At 49.4% G+C, this 22,619-nt stretch overlaps 1 protein-coding gene across 3 annotated transcripts in view; it reads right to left on the bottom strand.

Moving 5' to 3' along the window:
- Positions 1-255: 255 nt before the first annotated feature.
- LOC308280653 (CD209 antigen-like protein C) overlaps positions 256-22,619 on the bottom strand; it is a 38,887-nt gene continuing 16,523 nt past the window's right edge. For 2 of the 3 annotated variants that reach the window (XM_080754980.1, XM_080754982.1), the window contains exons 4-7: positions 17,886-18,041; positions 17,306-17,454; positions 9,217-9,329; positions 256-485 (exon numbers count right to left, since the gene is read on the bottom strand). In XM_080754980.1, the coding sequence (XP_080611106.1) occupies positions 338-485; positions 9,217-9,329; positions 17,306-17,454; positions 17,886-18,041 (566 nt within the window). In that variant the 3' untranslated portion in view covers positions 256-337. The remainder of the gene's footprint in view (positions 486-9,216; positions 9,330-17,305; positions 17,455-17,885; positions 18,042-22,619) is intronic. The other variant, XM_080754981.1, reaches the window with a different exon arrangement.

The following is a 22,619-nucleotide window of genomic DNA, read 5'->3' on the forward strand; positions in this document are numbered from 1 at the left end:
CCCATAACAATACATAACCATAAGTAAAGTGTACATTTGGTTCCATTTGTACACTCTCAGAGTTACAGACCTGTAAGGGTCCATTTGGAGGCCTCTGACAGTGGTTCTCAAACCTTTTCATGTCAAGGACCCCAAATTAATGAATATAAAATAACATTTCTATAAATCCCCGGATCCCATTTAGAGAACAACTGATGTACATAAAAATAATATGGTAATAATATTGTTACAATAATGATTGATTGAACACCGTAAAACCTTTATTTGACCTCTGTTTATTAAACAATGATATTAATCCATGTTTCAGTACAGAGGTGATACAGTGACCATGAGGATTTCACTGAACAACTCTTTCACACATCCAACTGCGAGAGTAAGAACATAGACTGTCCAAAGCCCATCCTCTATTAGACCCTCCATTATAAGCATAGATACCACAGTCATAGTTTTCTCCATAGTTACCAGGGAAACCAGGATACCAGAACCTGTAGAAATAAACAACATGTCAGTCATTACAACACATTTACAATGATTTATTTGATCTCTAAATGTTTAGTTTTTAACCTCTTAAACCCTGGAGTCTATTTGGGGCATGTTACTATAGATGAACATATTGTGAAAAAGTGTTTAATCCTGACCTCAAATGATAAATACTATTTATCTAATCTAGATACTATTTAGATATGTCTGTCTGTCTGTCTGTCTGTCTGTCTGTCTGTCTGTCTGTCTGTCATCTAATGGTCTGTGTACATTAACTGTTTGTGTAACTTACTGGCTGTACACCAACTGTCTGTCTGCACACACCAACTGTGTGTGTGCGTGCGTGCGTGCGTGCGTGCGTGCGTGCGTGCGTGCGAGTGAGCGAGTGAACGAGTGAGTATGTGAATGAATGAATGAATGAATGAATTAATGAATTTTTATTTTCGTGTCTTGTCAAAAGACCCATCCCTTGTGGGATTAAAAGACACCAAACATGAATAAATAATACCACATTCAATCACTGGAGAGTGGAGATTGCACAACAACAATAATAATAATAAAAAGAAAAGAAAAAGGAAGAAAAGAAAAGAAAATGCCAAAACAAAATAAATATACCTCAAATGTTTTCTTTGTCCGTTTATCCCATGCTTTCTCTAAATATTCTGCCAGTGCAAATATCTTGTGTTCAAAAATCCAACCAAGTCTCTCTGCGTCACTTGACCATATCAAATCTAGGTTTTCACACTTATTAAATAGTCTTTGACGTAGCTCATGATACAAAGGGCAGTAGAACATAAAGTGGAACTCATTCACAATATCATTTATGTCACAATAAATACAAACCCTCTGTTCCTCCACTACTCCTCTATATCTACCAGTTTCAATAAATACAAACCCTCTCTTCCTCTGCTACTCCTCTATATCTACCAGTTTCAATAAATACAAACCCTCTCTTCCTCCACTACTCCTCTATATCTACCAGTTTCAATAAATATAAACCCTCTCTTCCTCCACTACTCCTCTATATCTACCAGTTTCAATAAATACAAACCCTCTTTTCCTCCACTACTCCTCTATATCTACCAGTTTCAATAAATACAAACCCTCTTTTCCTCCACTACTCCTCTATATCTACCAGTTTCAATAAATACAAACCCTCTCTTCCTCCACTACTCCTCTATATCTACCAGTTTCAAGGTGCAGGGGCAACGATCCCAGAAGGGAGTTGGGCACATAAAGATCTTTGTCTTTTGGATAATGGAGCACAAACATACTTTTCACAAGCATAACTGCTTTTTATCATAACAAATGTTCTCAATTTTGGTTTGTGCAACATATCCTGGGACCATTTGTTCTCATATATACTAGGGGTTGACCGATATGGGATTTTCATATTCGATCTCGATATCGATTTGTTGTGATCAAAGAGGCCGATAACCGATATTAAGAACCGATATGCATTTCAAGTATATAAAAAAAAAAAAAAAATACCCCAATTTGAAATAGTGGTTAAAGTGGTTAATTAAGTGTGCCTGCCATGCAATGCAATGGCAAAACACTTATTGTAATCCGCCATACTTAAGTCAGTCAGTAAGTAATGTTCTTGCAAATTTCTGCACGTAATAACTGCCGCACAATTTACGCCACCTGAAGGGTAATCCACCGGCCACTAGGGGGCAGTATTTCATTTGGTTTACTGTTTGGCTGAATTAGGATGTAAGAGGAAGAGTCAGCCATTGTTGTTTATGTCAGTTCTTCCAGTCAGACGTTTATGCCATGTTGTTTGGGAGTTGTTCACTTCATTATTGTAAGTGTGCTTTCTTTTTGGTTATATTTTAAACTATGCAGTTCTTGTTACTGTATTTTGTTTACTACTCACTCCTCACTATTAGTCTTTATATTTACATGTGTAAATCAGCCTATGCTTTTTGTGTTTTTGTTTTTACTGCAGGGCTTCTTCATCTGTGTCATTAAAAACTGATAATTGACATTGAGGAGTCTATTTCTTCATGAAGAAGCCATGGTTGTCGTTGGATGCTCCGTGCTTGACTGCGGTTTCCAGACTGCTGACGTGTCAGAAGCTCTCGCCATTGCTCTGTTGACGAATCATGGACTTGCCCATCAGAGTGCACCGCCTGTCATGGCCGCCCCGGCCCAGGCCCCGACCCCTCAGGGCCCAAAATGGACCGGCCGAAGATCAACGTTGGTGTGTCCATCGAGGAATGGAACGTGTTCATCCGTCGTTGGGACGTCTTCCGCACCGGCTCGGGCATAGGAGCTGCCCAGGCCCCTTTCCAGTGCGCTGGGCCCGAACTTGGTGACAGCCTGCTTAAAGCCAATCCCACCGCCATGTCAGGGTCTCTGCAGGATCTCATCGCCGCCATGCGTTCTCTGGCAGTCATTCCAGTTGCCACATGTGTACTGCGCACCGAACTGCTTCAGTTACGCCAGGAACGCGACGAGACCTTCCGTGCCTTCACTGCCAGGGTGCGGGGGAGAGCAGAGACATGTGCCTACGTTGCGGTATGTGGGTGTGGCACGGCCGTGGACTACACCGACCACATTATCCGCGATGTTCTGATTAATGGGATTTATGACTCTGACATACGCCGCGAGGCGCTGGGAACACTTGACATTCTGAAAATGCCAGTTAACAACGTAGTTGCACTTGTCGAGAACAAAGCGATGGCTCGTAATGCTCTCCCATCCTCGGCCCTGTCGGCCGTGTCGTCGTTCCAGCGCTTAAAGAAAGGCTCACAGGTGAGCCCCACCCTAGGCCCAGCGGACAAGGCTAGCGTAGCCTCGTGCCCGGAGTGCAAGGGCACCTTTAATGTCTTCACGGAAGGGCCTCGCGGATGGAACACCAAGCCTCACCAGCTTTGTATTGACTGTTATAGGGCAGCCGTCCGCCGGCAGTCAACAGGCCACCTTGGAGTTAGAGCCGTTCTCCCAGAATGCATCTATTCAGTCTAGTTCCCACCCTGGCCGACGTCGCAGGGGCCATGTCGAGTCGCCTGTCATTCTCGAAGCACCACATTTTCTCAAAGGGCGAATGGCGGCGTGCAAGGACGAGGGACCATCCTCGCGCACCGGTCACCATCTCTGTTGACAGGCCAGTCGGACTGTGTGGCCCTGATGGCCAGGGCTCAGGCACCGTGGCGAGGTTATCTGCCATTGCGGACACTGGTGCGCAGTCAGACCTCTGGTCTCTTGAGGAGTTCCTTGCCTGCGGCTTCTCACGCGAGGACCTGCGTCCTGTCCGCCTCAGCATGTCGGCTGCCAACCGCTCCCCCATAGCTGTCGAGGGTGCTTTCTTCGCTAGGCTCTCTACTACCTCTGGCAGCGGTGAAGTCTCTTCCTGCCGTTCCATGGTGTACGTGAGCAGCTCGGTCCAGGCCATGTACCTCTCCTACGATTCGTTGCTCAACCTTGGTCTCTTGCCTAAGAACTTCCCATCGGGTGACATCGACGGGGGTCCTGAAGGTGAGGATGGGACCAACATTCCACACACGCCCAGCCATCCATTATCCATTGCTGCCTTGAGGTCCCCCAACGGCGGCTGCACCGACCAGGATGATTGACCCTCATGGTTCCAAGTGTTCGTGTCCCCAGCGTGCGGTCCCTCCGGCACGCCCTGCGGCCCTACCGTTCCCCTGCACACACTTGCCCGCATCGAGCGTTGCCGTGCATGGAAGGGCCGCCCATCGAAATACACGTAGACCCTGCAGCCACGCCGAAAGCATGCCACACCGCAGCCGTGGTGCCTCTACACTGGCAGCAGAGAGTCCACGATGACCTGCTCCGTGACGAGGCCCTTGGTGTCATTGAACGTGTGCCATACGGAGAACCAGTGACATGGTGCCACCGTATGGTGGTCACTCGGAAGCATGACGGTTCCCCTCGCAGGACTGTGGACCTCTCGCCCCTCAACAAGTTCTGCCAGCGTGAGACTTTCGCCTCCGAGTCTCCATTCCACCTTGCGTGTCGTATCCCAAAGGGCACCTGGAAGACTGTCACGGACGCCTGGAACGGCTACCATAGTGTGCCCCTGCGTGAGTCAGATCGTCATCTGACCACCTTTATCACACCCTTTGGCCGCTGGCGCTACACAAGGGCGCCACAGGGTTTCCTGTCATCTGGGGATGGCTACAACCGCCGTTTTGATGCTGTCCTCTGAGCGCAAAGAACGCTGTGTGGATGATACTATCCACTACGACACCGACCTGGAGCAGCACTGGTGGCGGACGATTGACTTTCTGACACGTGTCGGTTGCTCGGGCATTGTGTTGTACCCGGATAAGTTCCAGTTTGCAGAGAGAGATGTTGATTTTGCTGGCTTCAGGGTGTCGGACGCCACCATCGAACCTCTCCCCAAGTACTTAGATGCCATCCGGGACTTCCCTGCCCCATAATCCACCACAGATATCAGGAGCTGGTTCGGCCTTGTCAACCAGGTGGCTAACTATGCCCAGTTGCGCGACACGATGGCTCCGTTCAAGCCGTTCCTCAGCCCACGCTGTAAGTTCTCGTGGTCGCCTGAAATGGAGGAAGCCTTCCAGTCGTCCAAGCATGCCATTATTGAGGCCATCCGTGAGGGCGTGGAGATCTACGACATGCAGAGGCGCACCTGCCTCCGTCCCGACTGGTCCAGGCGTGGTATCGGTTACTTTCTGCTCCAACAGCATTGTAGCTGCACCTCGGGCGTGCCAGACTGCTGCCCGGGAGGATGGAGGATCACCCTCGCCGGGTCACGCTTCCTGTCCCCAGCAGAGGGCCGTGGCCTGGGGTCTGGAGCAGACACGATACTTTACACAGGGTTGTGACAACCTCGTTGTGGTCACCGACCATAAGCCTTTGGTGAAGATTTTCGGCGACCGCACTCTGGATGAGATTACGAACTCACGACTGTTTAGACTCAAGCAGCGCACCCTCCCATGGCGCTTCGACATTGTGCACCTCCCAGGCAAGAGCAACCATGCTGCTGATGCAACCTCCAGACATCCTTCTCCCTCTGGCTCAGCGGACAGCCTCTCCCTGGGACTGCCAGGCATGCCTGACAATGTGGAGTCCGCGCACATGGCTTCCATCCGCAACGATGCACAGGAGCTCAGTGCCATCTCCTGGTCCCTCCTTGCACGGGAGACGGCAGCCGACGCATGCCTCGGCCGCCTTCTGTACTTGATTGAGCACGAGGATAGAATCGACCCGAACGACCCCGCCCTGGCCAGTCTGGCGCCGGTCTGTGACTCTATCTACGCACAGGATGGTGTCCTGCTATATTGTGACTGCGTCGTGGTCCCTCCGTCCCTTCGTGACAGAGTCCTTCGGAATCTCCATGCGGCCCACCAGCGCAATGGAGCAATGCGCCCGTGCCATAGTCTACTGGCCTGGGATGTCAGAGGGCATCCGAGCCACCAGGTACGGGTGTGCAGACTGTAACCGCAATGCGCCGTCTCAGGCAGCCACGCCCCCTGTGCCGTCTTCACCACCGCCCACCCCATTTGACGCTGTGTTTGCTGACTTCTTCGACTATGGGGGCCGCCACTATCTAGTGGTCGGGGATCGTCTTTCAGGCTGGGTAGAGGTCCTGTGCTCCGCAGCGGGCACTAATATGGGAGGCTCGGCTGGCCTGGTTCGCCACCTCCGCTCGTTCTTCGGCTCCTTTGGCGTACCGGAGGAACTTTCTAGCGATGGTGGGCCGAAGTTCATGGCGGGCCAGACGCAAGACTTCCTCCGCTTGTGGGACGTCAAGCATCGTGTCTCCTCTGTCGCTTTCCCGCAATCGAATGGTAGAGCGGAGGTCGCAGTGAAGACTGCGAAGCGCCTCCTGATGTCCAACACTGGCCCGACTGGCGGTCTCGATCATGACCGCTTTCTGCGTGCCATGATACAGTTGCGCAACACACCTGACCCTGACTGCAACCTCTCACCAGCACAGATTATCTATGGTCGCCCCCTTCGAGGTTCGCTTTCCTTCGTCAACAAGCTTGAGAAGTTCTCCGACTTCGTGTCCGTCCGCTCCGGCGCCAGGCGTGGGCGGCGAAGGAAGATGCCCTTCGGACGCGGATGTCCCGTACCACCGAATCCCTGAGGTCTCACTCGAGACCACTCCGCTCGTTGGCACCCGGAGCAAGGGTGTTTCTCCAGAATCAGCAGGGCCCGAGCCCTAACAAGTGGGACAGGTCGGGGGTGGTGGTGGAGTCACTTGGTCATGACCAGTATCGGGTTAAGGTGGATGGATCAGGACGCCTGACTTTACGCAACCGGCGGTTCCTCCGTGGCTATACGCCGGCTACCCCCTATGCCCTTGCCCTGCCGCAACCCGTGGCACTGGTGCCACCACCTGTGGCCCCGGTATGCCAGCCGCTGCCTGTCCGCCCGGACACGGTGACGCCCCAGAGGCTCATTCTGCAGTCAGGGGATGGGCCCCATGATGCAGGATTGGGCTCCTCCCCTCCACTGCTGTCTGATGAGGCGGCCCCCGACCTCGGGTCCCAGGGTGACCATATTCCCTCCGGCGTCGTCCCGGCCGCATCACCTCGGGTCACACATTCGCCGTCGTCTCCGCCCCTGTCTGTGCGGCCGTGCCGCACTAGGAAGCCGCCCAAGCACTACAAGCCTGAGACCGTCTGTTGGACGCTGGACTGAGTCCTTTAATCTATTTTGGTTTATAGCTTACCGGACTGGGGGGGATGAAGGGTAATCCACCGGCCACTAGGGGGCAGTATTTCATTTGGTTTACTGTTTGGCTGAATTAGGATGTAAGAGGAAGAGTCAGCCATTGTTGTTTATGTCAGTTCTTCCAGTCAGACGTTTATGTCATGTTGTTTGGGAGTTGTTCACTTCATTATTGTAAGTGTGCTTTCTTTTTGGTTATATTTTAAACTATGCAGTTCTTGTTACTGTATTTTGTTTACTAATCACTCCTCACTATTAGTCTTTATATTTACATGTGTAAATAAGCCTATGCTTTTTGTGTTTTTGTTTTTACTGCAGGGCTTCTTCCTCTGTGTCATTAAAAACTGATAATTGACATTGAGGAGTCTATTTCTTCACCACCCACGCAATATATGCATCACAACGTGCGGCTCGGCCGGGAATAGGTTGCTATTACTTTTCTTTCCGATCCGCATTACCATGGCAACGTAATTTGTAAAAGAATACGCTCAAAAACGCCCATTGACTTTGAATGGGGGACTCTGAAAAAAAAAACAGAAACTTTGGCCCTACATTACTCTAACATACTTTTGCCTAGCAAAGTCACTTAAACTTTAAAATGCACACACAACTTTGGTCTTTTTCCGGCCAATAGGGATGAGCTGTAATTGATTAAGCCCCGCCCCCTCTGTAACAGGAAGTGCCCTTCTTCAAATAGGAAGTGCCTCTACATCTCATGAACCGTTTGTCATACAGACTTGTGGGTGGCGTCAAATGACTTGATTAAGAGTCCTTAACCTTAATTGGGGCCTATTTTGCCAAACAGGAAGTGCCCCTCACCAAACAGGAAGTGACCCTATATCTCATGAACCGTTTGTCGTACAGACTTGTGGGTGGCGTCAAATGACTTGATTAAGAGTCCTTAACCTTAATTGGGGCCTATTTCGCTAAACAGGAAGTGCCCCTCACCAAACAGGAAGTGACCCTTTATATCATGAACCGTTTGTCGTACAGACTTGTGGGTGGCGTCAAATGACTTGGTTAAGAGTCCTTAACCTTAAATGGGGCCTATTTCGCCAAACAGGAAGTGCCCTTCACCAAACAGGAAGTGACCCTATATCTCATCAACCGTTTGTCGTACAGACGCGTGGGTGGCGTCATATGACTTGATTAACTCTCCCCACGCTTTGAACGTTAACGTTCGCCCCATTTTTTACAGAACCTCGATGCCAATACGGCGCTCGTTCGGTTCGTTCGTCTGATGACTGTAAGCTGATGAGGGGTCGCGCGGCCGTGTACTATAAACACATTTTCCGCGGTGATGGTGTAAAAAATCCATTATGCGTTAGATCAACGGAGAACAATTCACTTCCTTGTTGATTTCCTCTGGCTGTAAGGCTCTGTGGCCAGTGACTGGTCTTCTTCTTCTTCAACACATAACAGGCAAATTCACATTCATTCTCGCATGACGCCGCCCTCTGCTGCCTGGCAGACCAAAGTGCACTATTGCACAATAAAAATAAAAAATAAAAAAATGTCTGTCTATCTGCTATAACGTCGCAAAGGTAAGCCGCTTTTTGATGGCACCAGACCCAATAAATAAATAAATAATCTGGCAGTAGGAGAGTTAAGAGTCCTTAACCTTAATTGGTGCTTCCTTCGCCAAACAGGAAGTGCCCTTTGCCAAACAGGAAGTGCCTCTATATCTCATGAACCGTTTGTCGTACAGTCGATAATGTTAAAGCTAATGCAAAAAATGCTAATGTTAAAAAATCTAACGCTAATCTAACGCTAATGCTAACACCAAAAAAAATCTAACGCTAATGCTAACACCAACCGCTACACAAGGTTGCACACACTTAGCGAGCTGCAGGCACACTTAAAATTTCTTAGAAATTTTCTTTTCTAGTTCATTTATATATTTTTCCCATCCTAAATGTTCTAGAGGCTCACATCTAGTCGCCACATCACCCTAGAATATAGACTGTATACTAATATTTGTCACTATTTAACACATTTATTGTTATTATTATTACCCTTATTATTATTAGCCTATTATTAATGAAGGTAAAGTCTTACGTTGGTGAGATCAGAGTTGTTCCATCAACCCATTTATAGGATCCTTCTGTGTCTCTGTCACTCAAACCAATCCACACATAGTAGCCACTGGGAACAACTCTGACAAGAAGGTCCTGGAAGAAAAGCTTCTGGTTACTTAAAGCTACAATCAGTAAGTTTCATGTCTTCTCCAGACAGAGGTCTCAACTAGAACACAGGATTTGAACCCAGGTCTGCCGTGTGGGTAACCAAACCTTAGCCGCTCAACCAAGAGGGAATCTGCCCTTTAGTAGGAGAGATACTGAACTGAAGAGCTTCAGACGGGGCTACTTGTCAACCAGTAGGTTGAGTAGGTAGTGTAGTGAGACCACCTCCAACCACTGTACATGTACTGTAACATACTGTACCATACACATTACTGTACATGTACTGTAACATACTGTACCATACACATTACTGTAGATGTACTGTAACATGCTGTACCATACACATTACTGTACATGTACTGTAACATACTGTACCATACACATTACTGTACATGTACTGTAACATGCTGTACCATACACATCTGTACATGTACTGTAACATGCTGTACCATACACATTACTGTACATGTACTGTAACATGCTGTACCATACACATTACTGTACATGTACTGTAACATACTGTACCATACACATTACTGTACTGTAGCATACTGTACCATACACATTACTGTACATGTACTGTAACATACTGTACCATGCAGATTTGATAATTGGATTGATTCTTGAATACAGTTACATTATAACAAGATTTTACCCATGACATTTTTTGCAGTGTTGGATTTGTCGACTAAAACTATGGAGAAAAATGTGCGCCTTTTTACATTGATGAAAACTAAATGACTAAAAACTAAAAGACAAGTTATTTTATGTTTGGTGGCACTCGGTTGATGTGCTCTGAAAATAGCAGATCTACAAGCTCACAACGCGCTGTGAGTTTTAGAGCTTGTAGATCGGCCGTGTCCAGCTCTTAACCAAGTGCGATAGTGATGCGTGGGTCAGCTTTTTTTCATAGCCCGCTGCGCCCACAGCCCGCACAAACGTAACCCGCCCGCGCCGCAGAACAATATACAAATCAACCTGCATTTAAAAAAAGATGGTATATCATATCCACAATAGCTCATCTTTATATACGGCTCTTCTAAGTACCCAAAGTCGCTTTACAGAAAGGTCTACAGTTGCACAATAGGCTAAATAAACAAACGTGTTCAAATTCTGGGTTTAGCTATTTGACAGCAAAATGACATTCATTCAACGTTCATTCTCTCTAAATCGCGGGGGCATTGTCGGGGTAAGAATGGCATTTCAGGTTTTATGTCAATCATATGTATACAGCGCCTTGCAGTTCAGCAAAATACGGAGAATATTAAATCCTGTTGGTTATTAATTAATCACCAGATTGGAGAGATGGCGACTCGAGGTGAGCGTGGTTCATTCAGTCAAAAAAACTGTCTCACTTGCGAAAGTTGTTTCAAATTGTATCCGTCGGCGTTGACTGGCTGGTTATAGAACTTGACCGACACAAAGTATTTATAAACAGACTTGTGTGGATGACAGAGACAGCTTTGATAAATGCGCAGGCTGAAATTTAAATAACACGCCCTTAATTATTCTCGAAACGCCCCGTTTTTACGACTAGAACAACCTGAATACGACCTAACAACGAAAGGAAAGCCAATAGAAGAGAGTTTACTCCACGCTTCAAGTTCACTCTCATGTGCGTCCCACACAGACCACGCACACATGCAGGCATGCACGCACGCACGCACACACCACCAAGCCCAGCAGCATTTTGGTTCACTGTGGAACCATTATTACCATTTATTTTGTATAGTAAGCTTGCAGCCTACATGAGTGACACCACACCAGTCATTGTCACGAATGGAATATATTGTAACGGCCCCTTTAACTGTGGCCGGATGCCACGTGATGATGCGGGGACTTTGGGGGGAAGTGGCGTCATGTTGTGGTGGTTGTTACACGGAAGTGGACTGTATGTACAACGTTGAGAAGCTACGTGTTATTATTACGCTGGAAATGTGCCTTTAATAAACGTAACACTAAACCGTGGATCACGTCTCTGTCTCCGGTTCCTGAGATTACTACACTGGTGTCAGAAGAAAAACAAACAAAGACTTTGTCGGTGAGGAGACGTGCCGTTGTGTGCTAGCTAGTTAGCTTCAGTGTGTTAGCTAGCTAGGCGAGCAGTATGGATGAGAAGAAGATAAAAGAAGAACGGCGGGACGGAGCGCGATACGGTATGTCGGAAGAAGTGAACGTGCCGCGGCTCGAGTTGACTCCAGGACGGGTGGCCAACTACCCTGGCTTCCCCTCACGTTTTCGCGGGTCGCCGCTCCGCGGAACCGGCGATGTGCGGCCGCCGGGTCCCGCCATTTTCACCGCGTCGGGCGGTTACCATGACGACGCCCATGCACCGCCGTCGGCTGGCTCTGTGAAGACACCCAAGTACACTGGTAACTCTGATTGGGAGGCTTTCCATGCTCAATTCGAACTGTTAGCAGATGCTAGAAGATGGACAATGAGTGACAAAGCTCTTCAGTTGGCTCTGTGTTTGGAGGGAGATGCCCTGTCTTGCCTCCTGCTTTTGGATGCTGATCAGCAGCGGTGCTACGACGCCCTGGTGGGGGCGCTAAAGAGGCGCTTTGGAACATGGTCCCAGCCAGCACTGGTGAAAAATGAACTGAGAGGGAAATGCAGGAAGCCTGGTGAGTCACTCCGGGGGCTGGCAAATGACATTGAGAGCCAGGTGCGGCGGGCTTACGGCCACCTATCCGCCGGCGCGCGGAGCGAGTTGGCTACCGACCTGTTTGTTGGGGCCATCTCTCCACCTGACCTGCGCATGCAGGTGCAACTTCAGCACCCGAAGTCACTGCAGGAGGCGTTGGAGGCAGCCATCGAGAGGGAGAGTCTGCAGAGCGCGGCCGCCAGCGGTGGACAGGAGGTGAGCCCCCATGCGGTGAGGTCAGCGGCGGGGTGCCCTGCCAGGGAGGAGGCGCCAGCGTGGGCGACGGAGATGACTGAGCTGCTGCGGGCGGTGACTCTACAGAGGCCAAGCGGACCACGTCCAGGTCCGCAGGTCTGCTGGGGGTGTGGCCAGCCCGGCCACATCAGGAGGAACTGCCCTGCCGCTCGCCAGGGGCAGGGAAACGCCTCGGGGTCCGCATAGACGGGGATATGCGGGCCCCTATTCCCACTGCTTCCCCAACGACGCCAGTCCGGGCGTGCCGTCCAGCAGGGGGAGCACAACAGCACAGCCAGGGGGAGGATGCTCCATTCCCCCCAGAAGAAGACGACAGCAGGCCGCCGCCTTCGCAGCCTCATCCGCCAGCGGAGGGAGCCCAGCAGTGCAGCGATGGAGGAGACGACAGCGGTACTCCACCGGTCGTGGTGGGGTGGATCCGTGGGAGTTCCAGTGGAGTGGGTTCCTGCCACGTCGCTGTCTCCGTCCAGGGGGTGCCTACTGCGGGCCTGGTGGACACCGGGTCGTCGGTGACGCTGGTGAGACCGGATGTTCTGCCCAGCGGGACACCCTTGCAGCCTACAGCGGTGCAGCTCCGCACGGCCACAGGGCAGCTGGCTCCCATGTTGGGGAAGGGGCTGCTGTGGCTGTGTGTGGGCGGCAGACGCGTTCGTCATCTAGTGTGGGTGGCAGATGTTCAAGACTACTGCATCCTGGGACTGGACTTTCTCCAGGACACGGCGGGGTGCCTGTTGGACATGGGGAGGGGCACTCTTAGCTTCCCAGGGGGTCCTACCGTTGCCATGGGCCCTCTAGCTGCTGGCCTGCTGCCCCCTGCCCGGTCTGTCCAGGCACTGGAGGTGCCGTTCACCGTTCCTGTCTTCCCCTGCCCCGACCCCTGTGCTTTTGCCCCACGGTTCGCTGCCCCGTTGAGCCTTCCCTATGCACCCCCTGTCCCCATGCCCCCCTTCATGTGGCCAAGTTACCCCCCCTACCCTGCCCCCCCTCCCCCTGTGATGGAGACTATGATGTTCCCCGACGCCCCCTGCCAACAGCTGTCCCCTCTAGCCCCTGTGTTTTCCCCTGTCACTCCAGCCCCCTCTCTGCGGATAAGAGGGGGGGGAGGTGGAGGTGAGCTGTCCCTGGGGGGAGGGGTGTGGAGGGAGGAGTATGTGGACCTGGAGGTGCGGCAGCAGGAGGAGCTGAGAGAACTGCTGTCGGAGTTCCAGGACAGCTTTACAGCGAGCGAGAGCGAGGTGGGGAGAACTCACATGGCGCAGCACGTGATTGACACTGGACTTGAGCGGCCTGTCAAGTGTCAGCCGCGCCGCCTCCCTCTCGCTCGTCAGGAGGCATGCGACCAGGCCGTGGACGACCTGCTGCAGTCAGACTTTATCGAGCCTTCCGACAGCCCCTGGGCGGCACCGGTGGTCATGGTCCCGAAGAAGAATGGAGACTGGCGGTTCTGTGTGGATTACAGGCGGCTGAATGACTTGACCACTAAGGACTCTTACCCCCTCCCCCGTATCGACGAGTCCTTGGATCTAGTGACGGGGTCCTCGTGGTTCACCACGTTGGACCTCAAAAGCGGTTACTACCAAGTCCCCCTCTCCCCTGAATCCCGCCCCAAGTCAGCCTTCTGCACCGGACGCGGCCTGTGGCAGTTTAAAGTGCTCAGCTTTGGACTTTGCAACGCCCCCGCCACCTTCGCCCGTCTGATGGACAAAGTGCTGGCTGGCATCCCCCGTCAGGAGTGCCTGGTGTACCTGGACGACATTCTGGTGCATGGGCGCTCCTTCGAGGCGGCCCTTGGGTCCCTGAGGCGGGTTCTGGGGAAAATCAGGGAAGCGGGCCTGATGCTGCACCCAGAGAAATGCCGCTTTTGCGGAGGGAGGTAACATTCCTGGGGCACCAGTTGGGGGCAGCGGGCATCGGCCCCATGGACGAGAAGGTGCGGGCGGTGGAGCAGTGGCCCACCCCCCGCGACCAGAGCCAGCTGAAAAGCTTCATCGGGTTGGCCTCGTACTACAGACGGCATGTGCGGGGGTTTGCCACGGTTGCATCGCCCCTGTACAGGCTGCTGGAGAAGGACAGAGACTATGTGTGGTCCGAGGCGTGCCAGGAGGCATTTCTCGGGCTGAAGCGAGCCCTGTGCGAGGCCCCGGTTCTCGCCCCACCTGACCCCACACTGCCCTTTGTACTGGACACTGACGCTAGCAGTGTGGGGGTGGGGGGTGTCTTGTCGCAGTTGTGGCCGGAGGGTGAGCGAGTGGTTGCGTACTTCAGCCAGAAGCTCAAGAAAAGCGAGCGGAACTACTGCGTCACCCGCCGGCATGCTGGGGAGGGAGCTGCGCACCCCGGCTGAGCTGGCCTTCGGACACCCACCGGACGCCCCGGCTGTCCCTGCAGGGCCGGAGTACGCCAGGAAGCTGCAGGACCGCCTGGATTCAGCGCACCGCTTCGCCGGAACAGCTGCAGGAGGCCGGCGTGAAGCAGAAGCGCTACTACGACGTGAAGTCTCGGGGACGGGACTTCAAGCCAGACGAGTTGGTCTGGGTCTACAGCCCTATACGGAAGAAGGGACGCAGCCCCAAGCTTGACAGTAAGTGGGTGGGGCCCTGCAAGGTGCTGGAGAGACTGGGAGAGGTTGTGTACCGCGTGCAGATGCCCCCTCGAGGACGGAGGGTGGCCCTCCACAGAGACAGACTGGCACCTTACAGGGGGGGCTCTCCTTCCTCCGACACGGACTCTCCCCCTTCCCCAGCTCCTCTGCCCCCTCACAGCCTCCCGCAGGAGGCCCCCATGCCTGTTTGCCCCACCCCGCAACCCTTGTCCCATGCCCCGGCTGTCCCCTCCCCGGGGTCTGCCCCTCTGCCCCCCGCCCTTGCTTCCCCGACCCCTACGGGGTCTCGCCCAAGGAGGCGGACGAGGCCTCCGCCCCGCCTACGTGACTATGTGGTGTCCCTTGGGGCACAGGACTGACGTGGACAGTGTTAAAAAAAAAAAAAAACGTGAGTAAAAGGAAAAAAAAAAAAAAAAAGATTGTGAAATTGTACTGATGTGGGGTTTTGTGTTGAGTTTTTGCTTATGTCAGGTTGATGCCAAGTTGCCTTTAGGCTGTGTTTATTTCTACATTCCTGAGCGGTCCTCGGGGACGAGGACTTTTTCTAAGGGGGGGGTAGTGTAACGGCCCCTTTAACTGTGGCCGGATGCCACGTGATGATGCGGGGACTTTGGGGGGAAGTGGCGTCATGTTGTGGTGGTTGTTACACGGAAGTGGACTGTATGTACAACGTTGAGAAGCTACGTGTTATTATTACGCTGGAAATGTGCCTTTAATAAACGTAACACTAAACCGTGGATCACGTCTCTGTCTCCGGTTCCTGAGATTACTACAATATTCATTTAACCCAATATCGGCGACGGCGCAGTGCGCGTTTGAGTGGTTACAAAAAAAGAAAAAGAAAAAAAGAAAGCAAAATCATGTATTCCCGAAACCACGGGATGCCGTGCATGCGATGTTACTGAGAGATACTGACAAGGAGGCAGTTATAAGCTGAAGGTTTGAAGCCTCGGGTGGGTTTTATCTTTAATACATAACTCCATATAGGACACACTTGTATGGATCATACCTCACGGTCCACGAAAAGAATGTCACGGGCTCACCACGTCGGGTTTCATCATTAACTCCAGCATAGTGTAGGCCTACTACAGTACTGTAGCTAGTAGACCTACTGTATAAATTGAGAGACCCCGCAGTTACGTTTTGGATATAAATTTAACCCAATTTCGGCGACGAGCACAATGCGCGTTTGAGTGCTTGAACTTGCAATCATGTACCGTTCCCGCACGGGCTGGTCTTCTCCCCGGTGGGCCGTGGAGTCGTGGACCCCCAAATAAATCATCCGCAGTGTGCGTGCGCTGGGCTGGGCACAGCCAGGTTTGGACCTTCGGATTTTATCCATATTTAAAAGGACTCGCGTCACTATAAATTGGAGGCTCACGCCTCACGGTAATGTAAGATCACAGCGGCGGCGCGCTGGTCCCGAAAATGCTCTCGCATGCGTTCGTAGGCTATACAGCTGTATATGTGCGTGTTCTGAGCCAGATCTGCAATCTTAAGATTTAGACTGTTAAAGCACTTAACAGTAGATTGCTTCCATATTGTTAGATTTTAATTGCTTGTCATTGTAACTTGGAAATAAAATCGGCGTGCATGTCCATGATGTAGCTGGCTATAATATGCTTTTATAAAATGTTATATTTTCACAGGATTATTTATTATTGTGTTGGATATACATTTTCGAGTGGATACATGTCCATTGCCTGTCAAATAGTTAGACAATGCTGCTCCACACGTCTACAATGGAACAAAGTGGTGTAGGATGAATCCTACACCACCTCAGGACTTGACGTGAGATTTGATCCTACCCTACGCCAACGTCAAAGTCAAGTTGAAATGATAAATGTCGAGACTTCCCTAAATTTTGGTGTACACCCAAATTTTGATCTGCACCACGTTGATAAATGAGGGCCACGTTGTGTGTCTGACAGGCTGCTATGTGCACAAGGCAAAAATGTTGGCGAATGTGGTTCGCGGCCCCAGCAAGAGCGGAATTGGGATGGTCCTCGCACCAAGGAGCGCTCCAAGCCACTCTAGCACATTTTAAAACTCACTCGCTCATGCTCGTATTCAAAACGTTGTATTCTTATTCTTATAGGCCTCTTATTAAGAATAAAAGGCAAATAAGAATTGGTGATTATTCTTATTTATTTATTTTTTTTGCACGAGTGGTGATAACCCGGGGTTGGGTTGGCAGGCGCCACTGGCAACAGGTCGGCCCGTGCATCACTAAAGACTAAAACATTTCACTTTCAGATGACTAAAACTACATGAAAAGTTGCTGTCAACACCACACCACACACGCACGCAAGCACACACACGCAAGCACGCACGCACGCACGCACGCACGCACGCACGCACGCACGCACGCACGCACGCACGCACACACACACACACACACACACACACACACACACACACACACACACACACACACACACACACACACACACACACACACACCTGTTTCTCTTGGCTGTTGATGATGATCAGGTCAGCTTGTCTGGCTGTACAGAATCCTCTGCTTTCATCCCAGGTGTTCGTCCCATCAGCAGGTTTAGAGAGGTAGTAACACACTCTGACTCCACCATCCCATGTAAAACCATCAGTCTCTAAAAACAAAAAGAATAAAGTTAGTCACGCCAGCGTTTTCTTCTCTCCATTTGCTCAGATTAAAGGAGTAGTTCACCCCAAAGATTACCTTTTTTCTATTGATTACTCACGCCATGGAGACTTGAGTTCAATCATATTTTTTTCGTATTTGTCGCATTCCTAAGACAACACATTTATTTGAATACATTTACCCCCATTGATTCCGGAATGGGACCCGAATGCATTTGGGTCCCCATCCGGACTCAATGGGGGTACATTGTAATCAAATTATTGTCTTAGGAATGCGATAAAAAACTAAAAATATCATTGAACTCAAGTCTCCATGGCGTGAGTAATCAGTAAAAAATATTTCATTTTGGGGGTGAACTATTCCTTTAATGATAAATGATTAACTTCTAACAGAGAATAGAAACACTGATGTCTCACTGACCACACAGCCTCTTCTTCCGTCCTTCTGCGTTGATAACTTGCTGTTGATAACTGGACTGGAACTGGTCAACCTGGGTCTGAAGCTGATGGTATCTGGACTCCAAGTCACCATAGCGTTCAGTCAGGTTGGCCAGGTTGTCTTTCACCAATTCATAGTCTGTAAGAAGGAGAAGCAATCATAAACCATCCAGCAATACACTGGGTTTGACCCAGACAATTCACACTTGTCTGGGTCAAACCGAGACATGCTAGGATCAATGGCTGCACACCCGGCTCTCTACAGCAAAGCTCCAACCCCTCGGTAGACGGTGCAAACGATCCGGTCGTTCTCCCGGAGGACCCCCCGCCGGCTCCCTCCCCAGACATCGAGGCTACTCGTGACCAGCTCGCGGTCGTGGTTTTCGAGCCGCCGCCCGATAACAACAGCGCCGACGTTGACCTGGATGTCCCCCTGCGGGCTCCCCCTCCCCCCCCCGACACCGAGGATGCTGGTGCCCAGTTCGCGGCCGCTGGATCGCCGGAGATGACCGTCGCCCCGGATGCCCCCCCGCCGGGTTCCCCACCCCCCAGGGATCGTGATCAGTCGTGGCTGGCGGCATATCTTGGCTTTGAAGCAGTCTGCGCCGCCACACCGACCCCCCGTGCCGACGAAAAGTCATGGATCTCCTCCTGTATGGGCTCTCAGTCAACAAAGGAACCTGACCTCCCCCACCGCTCCCCCACTTCAGTCTCAACTACAACCGGACTATGATGACCACCTCCCCCCCACGACAGACTTTCCTGTCTCGGTCATAGACAAAGAGCCCCCCAGCTCCGACGTTGGCTCGATCACTACAGAGAACATGCACTCTGTTGTTTTTGCGAAACCAGGACTTCATCTAGTCCATTTAAACATCAATAGCTTGAATCCCAAAAAACTGGAGTTAATTAAGGGAATGTTTCATGACGGTAAGGCAAAGATTTTATCCTTCTCTGAAACTAAACTTGATGACTCGTTTACAGATGCTAGCATTGAAATTGCCAACTACACTGTAATCAGGAATGATAGAAACAGGTGGGGAGGCGGAGTTTGCATGTATGTACATAATGATGTAAATTTTATCCCCCGTCCAGACTTACACCACAGTTCTCTTGAAACTGTATGGATTGAGGTAATCTTTGAACATGCAAAAAACATACTAATATGCGCTGTCTATAGACCACCTGATCAGAATGATTTCTTTGAGCTGTTTGATGAGAGCTTAGCAAAGGTGGACGGTACTGAGTATCACATTTTGGGCGACTGGAATGTGGATGTTTTGCGTAAAGAAGCACCCATGTTCAAGTCCTTTGATGGGTTATGCAATCAATACAGCCTCACTCAGCTTGTCACAGTACCCACCAGGGTGACAGAGCACTCCCAAACCCTCATAGATCTCGTCGTAACCAGACATATGCCACAACATAAACATCAAAACGGACGCCGCTCTCATTTCTGACAAAGGTGAAGTGGCTACCCATCTTAACAAAACCTTTACCACCACAGCCCGTTCACTGGTCGAAAGACTGGTCGCCCCATCTGGGCGGTATGGTGTAAAATTTGTTAAAAAATTCTACAAAAAACTGGGCGTCAGAAAAGACAGCTTTAAACTTTCCACAGTGACAACTGATGAGGTGTTTAAAAAATTGAGCGCCCTACCTCAACACAAGGCCACTGGCCTTGATAAAATCCCAGCTAGATTTCTCAGAGATTCAGCCGCCACCATTGCTCCAATCATTACCCACATAATTAACCTTTCCATCGAACAGGGTCATGTCCCCCAGGACTTCAAACTAGCAAAAGTAACCCCCCTGCACAAAAAAGGTAGCAAACTAGACCCTGGAAACTACCGCCCCGTTTCCATTCTTAGCTCCATATCCAAAGTCATGGAGAAAATAGTCTACGAACAGCTTGCAAGATATCTCGATGAGAATAATCTGATTTACGAGTTCCAATCTGGATTCAGAAAATCCCATTCCACTGACACATGCCTTCTCTATTTGACTGACCAAATCAAACGCGAAGCGGACCAGGGCAAATATAGCGGCATGGTCATGATGGACCTCCAGAAGGCATTTGACACCGTGGATCATGCTATTCTGATTGAGAAACTAAAAGCCATCGGTCTTGACAGCGCAGCAGTGAGCTGGATGCAATCTTACCTGGTGGGGAGGGAACAGGTGGTGGAGATTAACGGTACCCTGTCCCCCCCCTCCCAGTAAGCTGTGGTGTTCCTCAAGGTAGCATACTGGGACCTCTGTTGTTCCTAATATACGTGAACGACATGGCATCTGCTTGCGACTGCAACCTGTTCCTGTTCGCGGATGACTCGGCTCTCCTAGTCTCGGGCAAGGACCACTTGCAGGTTGAAAAGACACTTAACTCTGAACTGAGTAAGATCTGCACATGGCTTAACGACAACAAATTGTCAATTCACCTGGGAAAAACCGAGTCCATCCTCTTTGGATCAAATCATAACCTCAAAAAGGTAGATGACTTCACAATCAAAGTGGGTGACAAGGTCATAACACGAAAAAACGAAATCTCTTACTTAGGATGTATCCTTGAAGCTAATCTTTCCAGCGAAAAGATGACTTCTAAAGTAATAAAAAAAATCAACCAACGAACTCGTTTCCTACAGAGGATCGCCCCAATGGTCAACTTCAACACACTGAAGACCATAGCTGGTGCAATAATCCAGCCCCTCTTTGACTACGGAGTCCACGTATGGTATCGTGACGCCCCACAAGCCCTAAAAACTAAACTCCAAACAGCCCAAAATAAACTAATTGGGGTCCTGCTTAACCTTCCCTATCAGACTCACCTCACCGCTACTCACCAGTTAAAAGTGGGGTGGCTCAGAGTAGATGACAGAGTACAGCAACTTGCAATGGGCCTGGTGTACAAGATACACTACACCACTATGATACCCAAATACCTGTCAAAATACTTTATAAACGTTAAGGATGTCCATAATTACAACACCAGAGGCAGTGCCACAGATCACGTTCAACCCAGAGTCAACTCAAAGAAAGGGTCAAACTCGTTCTTCTGCTATACCACAAAAATGTGGAATGCCTTACCGAAGGCCATAAAGGAGTGTGGATCACTAGCATCCTTTAAAATTGCCCTGAAAAACCACTTACAGGCAGCAGCCGTTCGCAACTGGTAAAAACCTAGCCCAACCCTCCCCTCCCCTGCCCCTTCCTTGTATATACTTACTGTTTGTTTAGACTTACTGTTTTCTTTTTTTTTCCTTTTCTTTATATCTATTGCATAGTACTGTGTTCTATTTGTCTGTCATTCAATGTTATATGAGATACTTAAATGGTTTCCTGTTGAAATAAGCTTAGTCTTTTCATGGATCTCCTTTTAGTAGACCTTGTACCAGTGAACTGTACCGTCATGAATCTGTACATTTTCCTATGCAAACTTCTAATAAAGCCTTCAATCAATCAAAACTATAAACTCTATAACTACAGCCAGTTGGCCGGTCAGTTAAGCCCAGTAATACCATGGTCAATACTACATGGTCAAGTAGTTTAATACCATAGTAGTTTAATACCATGGTCAGTGGTCAGTACACCAGTTACTAGTAGTTTAATACCATGGTCAATACACCAGTTACTAGTAGTTTAATACCATGGTCAGTACACCAGTTACTAGTAGTTTAATACCATGGTCAATACACCAGTTACTAGTAGTTTAATACCATGGTCAGTATACCAGTTACAAGTAGTTTAATACCATGGTCAGCACACCAGTTACTAGTAGTTTAATACCATGGTCAGTACACCAGTTACTAGTAGTTTAATACCATGGTCAGTACACCAGTTACTAGTAGTTTAATACCATGGTCAGTACTCCAGTTACCAGTAGTTTAATACCATGGTCAGTACAACAGTTACTAGTAGTTTAATACCATGGTCAGTACACCACCCTAAACCAGCATTGCATTGTATTGGTGGTGTTGGTCCACTGGCCTGACCTGAACCCCACAGAGAATCTGTGTTGTGTTGTCAAGAGGAAGATGAGATGATGAGCTTAAAGGTGTTATAAAGACTTAAGCTTTTTGTTTTGTTTTGTTTTTATGTTTCCTGACCTCAATTACAAAAAGAAGAACAAAAAAGAACTTTCAACATACAGTGTTTTTTCTGTTGTCTGTGGTTTTGTGCATAATGAGACTCTGAAGAGTGAGTTCATAAATTGTCTTTTAATTGTAACTATGAGCATATAACATATATTTACCCATTCATATCGTATTTATATCGATATCAAGTAGTCAGTTTATGCTTATTTGTAGAAATAATACAAATCTCTACGTACCGCTATGTATTTTCCACCCTGGCTAGCTATGAAACTGCATTCTGTCGTCGTCCCCCCCCCCCCACACACACACACACGCACACACACATAAACACACAGGCACGGCGAGCAGTAAAACACTATGATAACATTAACAAATAAGCTATGGAGGAAACTGAAGCATTTAGCCAAAATATGTTGCTATAAGCACAGAAAGTATAACATATACATTGTTCACAATGAATGACATTTTGTGAGAAACATTTGAATTGATTCTATACAATCATAATGTCAATTTTGTATTTTGTTTGAATTGTATTACTGTATTGTTTTGTAACTGAAGCTGAATAAACATGATTTAGGACATAATATTTTAGCTTACTTCTACTCAAACTAAACTCATTATTTTAT

Source organism: Nannobrachium achirus (assembly GCF_963921795.1).
Source record: "Nannobrachium achirus genome assembly, contig: SCAFFOLD_159, whole genome shotgun sequence".
Taxonomy (NCBI): domain Eukaryota; kingdom Metazoa; phylum Chordata; class Actinopteri; order Myctophiformes; family Myctophidae; genus Nannobrachium; species Nannobrachium achirus.